This window comes from Ciona intestinalis, unplaced genomic scaffold (genome assembly GCF_000224145.3).
Source record: "Ciona intestinalis unplaced genomic scaffold, KH HT001207.1, whole genome shotgun sequence".
Taxonomy (NCBI): domain Eukaryota; kingdom Metazoa; phylum Chordata; class Ascidiacea; order Phlebobranchia; family Cionidae; genus Ciona; species Ciona intestinalis.
In genome coordinates, this window is record NW_004191528.1 from 7988 (window position 1) to 15126 (window position 7139).

General features: G+C 35.2%; 1 protein-coding gene across 1 annotated transcript; it reads left to right on the forward strand.

Annotated features, from left to right (window-relative positions):
- Positions 1-1176: 1176 nt before the first annotated feature.
- Positions 1177-6637, forward strand: LOC100182205 (plasma kallikrein). Its single transcript, XM_002119092.4, has 10 exons — positions 1177-1525; positions 2597-2769; positions 2905-3065; positions 3171-3268; positions 4212-4342; positions 4390-4508; positions 4671-4865; positions 5497-5597; positions 5673-5788; positions 5978-6637. The coding sequence occupies exons 1-10, from the start codon at positions 1453-1455 to the stop codon at positions 6227-6229; spliced, it is 1419 nt and encodes a 472-aa protein (XP_002119128.2). The 5' UTR covers positions 1177-1452; the 3' UTR covers positions 6230-6637.
- Positions 6638-7139: the final 502 nt, after the last annotated feature.

Consider the following 7139-nt stretch of genomic DNA (forward strand, 5'->3'; position numbering starts at 1 on the left):
TAGCTGAACGTGAATATGGCGATGATTACGGCTGAGACAAAAGAAGTGATCGCAGTATACTATCTCTGGAAACAAAGAAATAACCTTGAAAGTGAAAGACGGTTCTGGGTACAGCTAATCTGTCCAGCCCAGGCCAGAAGAAGGAGCTTTTCATACACTATTTAAGTGACTCCTTGAGCACCCCGACAAATTTCGAAATTTCGCGAGAATGTTAAGCAAACTCTTCTTTGATTTGATTAAAATTATTTAGCCACACATACAAAAAGAGGATACACACTATCGTGTTGCTATTTCTCCAGAGGAAAGAACACTGGTGGCTTTGCGGTAAGCTTACACATGTCACAATACTCTGATAATCGCCCATTTATACAAAACAATTTCTTTGTGTTGCAGATACCTGGCAACTGGAGAAAACTATAAAAGCCTTCACTGTGGTTTCCATGTAGGCCACTCAACTATTTGTAAACTATTTGTAATTCCTGAAGTTTGCACAGCAATCTGGGGTGGTTTGCAAGAGAAGTATATGCCAAATGTAACGGAAGAAGTTTGGTTACAAAGTGCGAAGCGGTATTATGAGCTCTGGAACCTGCCCAACTGCGTTGGAGCCATAGATGGAAAACACATTAGAATTAGGTGTCCTGTAAGTAGTGGTTCACACTTTTAAGTACAAAGGTTATCATTCTATTGTTCTACATGCAATTGCAGATACAGAAGGCTGTTTCACAGTGATTGAAGTGGGTGACTATGGCAGGAGAAGTGATGGTGGCATATTTATGGCCACCATTTGGGCCGAACAATATTTCGACAATTATAGCAGCAAACAGATTTAACATCTGTTTTCTCTGAGAATTCATTAAAATTATTTTGCTTTTATATACATGAAATATTCGTTTGTAGGGCTCAATGTCAATACATTTATTTATATTGAATGGGCAAGGTACACTCTAGTCTTATTTGTTTGACCGAGTTCTGATGACGCGAATTACCTTCAATAAAACAATGCAGAGAATGTACGAGCTTTAATTGAGTTGCGACTAGCCTAGAAACGTGCTGCACTTTATAATAACCACAGAAACATTCTTAAACCAGCTGGTTTCAAAAAGCATTGAAAGTAATGTATAGTGCCTTTTCTACTATTGTAGTGCGTGTAGCAGCAGGTACAAATAGGAAAATATCGATCAGAAAAATAGTCATTTCAAATAAATGTCGTTTGTAGAGTTTGAACATCACAGCTAAAATGTGCGCAGTTCCTTAATAAAAAAAAAACAAGAAACATAAAGAAACCGTTCGATCCCCTCTCTCAGAACAGCTTCCGGAGATTGTTCAATGCAACGCATTTCCTTTACGTCACCAGCTACAATATCTGTAAACTTTCAACGATCCGGTTCCTTGGGACAAGGCTGATTTGACGCTCAGTTTAGTGAAGAGCAGTTTGGTTGTGTAGTTAACGTGATGGAAAGCAAGAAAATTGTTCTCATTCTGCTTGAGTCATTCCTGCTATTTCTTGTGCTATTGAGTGCGCAAGGTAAGAATATTTTAACCTTTGTCATTCTATAATTTTTTATGTATATTTTAATATTGTGAATTTTCGGTGCTACTATGACTTTAAATCATAATTATGTTTATTAATTTACCAAAACTTAAAAAATTTAACAACAATTTTAAGTTCGCATAACTATATATGTTACAGCAAGAAAGATGGTCGCTCGAACATTCTTGCTTATATTAAATGCGTTTAGCCTTTTCAGTAATAAATTAATATTTTCCGCTTTTTAATATAAATTCAAATACTAAACAGTTTGTACCATACCCGAATTCTATACAGTCGGAGATATTTCCTTTGCTTGTGCGCGGGCCAAATAAAAAAAACAAACTATTTTCAAACATAGTTTATCTCGCTATTAAATCAGTATATTGTACTACAATTACACATAAAATACTTTTTTTTTAATTTATACTAAATAACTCCTAATAAGAGAGAAGGACAACAAGACGCGTCCGAAATGTTAAAAAAATATTATACTGGAACTTTCTATTTACAATTTTAAACGACATTCTTGTACTAATCGCATTCCTAATTTAAGTTACATTAACCACTACATAGTTTTCTCTAAGAACTAACTAAACATAATTTTTTGGAGCAAAAACAAAATATTTCGGACTGTTCTATTTATATTGAAGACTAGATTGATAGTTGTAAACTCACTAAACATTCAAACTAAGCAGTTTATTAGTCGTTTCAGTCAAAAATATGTTGACAAAGTTCTATACCCATATATGTGAACAGTAATCTACTTTAGCGTGTTTTATAGAGCCGAGAGAATAATGTTAAATAATGCAGTGTTTTTCGAATATTTTTTAATGGAGATACATATAAGTCTTCTTGACCCGCGGAACAACTTGCCCACTTTAATATAGCCTATATACATTCACATGCCAAGGGAGTATGTCGGATAAGCAGTTTAATATTTTAAACGATCTATATTACAGCAGCAATATCGAGTAAACATACTTTTATATTACTTTAAACTGCAACAACATGAAATGTCCCTACAATTCGTTATCCTCGTAACATAGGGTTTTGTTTGACGTATAGGTGAAAGTTCAGTTTTGAAACTGGAAGGTTTGAAACTGAATGACTTGATCGAATGGAAAGGACAAATTTCCCGGAAAAGCGCACCAGGTCAACTTCAGATAACAGCGAATACAAACAGACCAGGCACACAGTACACCATGATGCGATTGCAAATACAAGGGGCACGACACAGAGTAATTAAATAGTTTTAAGAATAACGTTTTAAAAAAATTACCTGTCATTTTGCTACAAAGGTTTTGAGCATATTTTTAAACTGATGATAACCACACTTCACATAATACTCATTTTAAAACTATTTGTTTACACAGATGATGTTTCGATATGGCATCAAGGGAAAGGAAAGAAGTACGCCGCCAAAACTTTGTCCAGATAATCTTATCCACCCGGGTCGGGATTTTCTGATTATTATTCATGTAACGACAGGATATCTAAACGTTTACTATGAAGGAAGACTAAAGTTTATTTTACCGTAAGTAAATTTAGCATATATAAACAAACCTGAAATTAAGAAATAATTTGTGGTTGAGATTTCTAGAAGCAAAAACAATTTTCGTTAATGTTTGTTTCCGAATAGGATTTCCACTCTTACAAGCATTGAAAATGCAGTATCAATAAGAATTCACGGTTCGGTGACTACGAAACAACTGAGAGTACTTACCGGCGCAGATATTAGTAAGTAAGGGTCATTTATATTTCTACAGTATATTTGGGAAAATTAGCCAATGCTGTTGTCTATTATAGAGCAGGATGGAGGGTAATGGAACAACTTTTTAATGTTTTTTCTTATTTCATTTGGTAGCAACCAAAGAACATTGAAATAATTATAAAAACGTGTCCACACGTCTGCCATGGACTGTTGTTAATGGTTTAAAACACGATCAGGATGTTAGGATATTATGAGCGAAAGGCGTGTCATCTTCCCCCATGGTACTTTATAGTAGGAAGGGAGAAGGTGGGACACTTTGTCAGACGAGACATTTTTTATTTTCGTACTCCCATTAAATGATATTTAATGGACCCACATTTAATGAAATAACAGACCCCCATTTAATGATAAGGTTTGCTTTTATTTCATTAATTTATACCTCAGGGGTTATTCAAATGTAAGATACTGGTATAATAAAAAGCTATTATATATGGAAAATATATTCGAAAGTCAGTCATTTGCACTTTTGCGCAGATAATTTATGAAAAGTGGTTTGTGGGAAAAAACAGTGTAGCAATACTCAATTTGTAGCAAAATTGTAAACTTTATCAATAGTTTTTAATTATCATTTTTCTGTTATTGCACCACGACGCGGATAAAATTGGCTCTCACGTACAGTGTGCTGAAAATCACCCTCCGGTACCCGAGGTACCGGGTGATAAGTGCCTTCTGCCTGTGCCTGTTTATAAGACGATACAGTTCAACGCGTATACTATGACCTGTGCTTGTTTATATCAATACATTTCAACGCCTATACCATGTCGTGGAAATGCAACAAAATTGTTATCTCCACTTTTTTTCGCGAGAGGTTTGCAACAGCTATTGCGAACTTTAGCAAAGGTGCACCTATCTTTTGTCCTAAAAGTCGTTTGTATTCATTGGAACCGCTTTTTTCTTTTTGCTTTGTAGTAAACGAACTTCAGACACCAAACTGCGGTAGGATCATAAGGGGAGGAAATGTGCCGCAATTTTGCCGTGGTGGTGAGCAACAACGGATTGTTGGTGGAACAACCGCGCGCCCGGGAAACTTTCCTTGGCAAGTACGTAGTCAATAAAACCATTTCTCTTTCACAGTATGTTGTTGCAGATATCTATTCGCAAAGTTAAAGCTTATTCAAATGGCTCCCCGCACGTTTGTGGTGGAACACTTATAGCAGGACAGTGGGTGATTACTGCTGCTCACTGCTTTACAGGTAGAGTAAAAAGGTATGCGAACATTTATTTATACGACTTTTCGGTAATTGTTTGACGTCGCATCTATTCGTTTCATATTGTTAGATATAACAACATAATTTCGTTTAGTGATTTGCATGAAATCAATGCAACCGACTTGATTGCCTTTAAAAAGATATATTAAACCATTTTCAGAGAAAGGAAGAAACACTTTGTTCGAGTTGGAGATTATTTCAACCGAGATAACCTTCCTCATAGTCAGGATTCTATGGTTGAAGAGTCACATGATATACCAATTAGCCAAATTTATATCCACGAGGGTTTTACTCAGTACCCTGCAACAAGAAACGATATTGCTTTAATTAAACTAAGCGAACCGGTGTCGCTAACGTAAGTATACATTTTGTAAAAATAAACGCTTAAATAATCGAAATGCGACACTTATAATTGACTATATTCATCATTATGGACCTTTTTATTTTTTATTTTATGGCTAACATATACCGAAATCAACCGCCTATGCTAGTTTCGTTGTCACATTTAACATGGTTATAGACTATCCCAGTAAACTAAAAGTCTAAATCTGCGTGTTATTGAATTTGTAAAATTACACCTATTGCGCATATCGCTAAATAACTACTCGTTTGTTTTATAATATGCTTTTTTGAATTGTTGTCAAATAATAAAAAGAATGATAGCACTATAGTTAGTGGTATCACCCAGAAACCGTCATGTATATTTAATTCCGGAATATTGAACAATCTGTCTCCCGTCTCCCCCCTCTGTACTATACTTATTGTTTTTGTCTATTATCAAATGGGTACCTGTAAAAGGATGTTTTTATTGACCTGTCTTTGCCCGAGTTCCGCCTTCCCTTCATTATATACTTGTATGTGTTATAACAAACCAAACTACAGTGCACGTTGTCAAGAACGTAATAGTTGAAATGTTTATTTAAAACGTCGTTTTTAAGCTAATACAGTTTAAGAAATTTAACTAATTTTAGCTTATTTTTTTATAGACGGTTTGTTCAACCTGCTTGCCTTCCTACATCTCCTGACCAGTTTACAGACGGAAATACATGTGGCATATCTGGCTGGGGTGCTACCAATTTTACCCAATGTAAAGTACTGCTATGTTACTATAGCGCTAGTTGTATAAAAAAATAACCAAGTAAAATATCATTGTATTTTGCAGTACGAGACGAATACCCCTTTTGTTTAAGAGCAGCAACCGTACACACTTGGCCAGATAAAAATTGTTCCCGATCCTATCCGAGAAGTTTTTCTAATGATAGCATGCTATGTGCTGGGGTGAGTTGTTTATAATAAAAAAACGACTTCAACTGAAGAGATTGCATTTAAGTAACATTAGTTAATAAAACCTTTGAACACCGTAGCAAGATATGAATAATAAACCATAACGAATTTATGTATATTTCGTACACAACCGTCATTACTATAATAAGAGATGCATTAATTATCTCGCGGTTACCTTATTAGGATGAAGGTATTGACACGTGTCAAGGTGATAGTGGAGGTCCACTAACGTGTCTCAGTAGAGATGGTAATATTACTCTGTGGGGAATTACAAGCTACGGGAAAGGATGTGGGCATAAATCGCAGCCAGGTGTCTACACAAAAGTGTCTGAGTTCGTTGTGTGGGTATACTTCAAGATGAAATTACAAGATGCAAACGGAATGCCCGACGCAGAAGAACGAGACCAAAGTCCTTTATTATATTGCCAACAATAGTTTGACGGAAACAACATCATAAATCAACAATAAAATTTTGTAAACTTTTGACATATTCGTTTTTATTTAATGTTTCATGAGACATGACATAACCACGACGTATTTTTAGCATTACATTTGTTGTAATTAAATTCGTAGTCATTTTTAGGTTAATCATTTATTAATATTTAGTATACATCGAGTTCATTTTAATTTGGTAAAGAAAGAAAAACGTCTAGTTTTAATTCCCTACATTGCGAATATAAACCGAACTGGTGTTTATTCTTGCGCTCCTATATGTACCATCTACGGAATAAACCGTAGCTATTGGACAGATTAGTTTTGAACAAGAACTTTAAAAGAATTTGTTCACAATTGTCATTTATTAATCTCATTATTATTAATTTATAAACTTTTCTATAGAAATTGTCCCAGACCCTTACAAATTTTATGCTTAAATACAATATAACTACATAAACAAAATATATATGTCACAAAGAAGAAGCATTTATTATATCAAATCCGAAAAAAGTCCCTTTGAACATCAATGTAATAACACTTTATTTTCTAGTTTTTCGCACCCCCCCCCCCTCCCCCAGTTTAAGAACCACTGAACTAGAAGTAACCAACAATTAAAAAGCGGGTTCCAGACGTCATTGGTGACCATGGAGCAGTAGGTAGAATGCATTTATACATGTAGACTTGTATGAGGATTAGGTGATTGTTAAAGAATACAGTCATGTAAATACGTTTTGTACGACTTCCTGTAACATGCGTTAAGTTGTAAACCCACACTAGTTAACCTGGTCGTCGCTTTATCCTCGCGTGGCCGAAAACGACGTCGTTATCACACGGGTTTAACACCTCGTGCCAGCTTACGACTTACCATACGTATGTTACTTTGTGGGTAATTACTTTGGGGGGGGGGCAT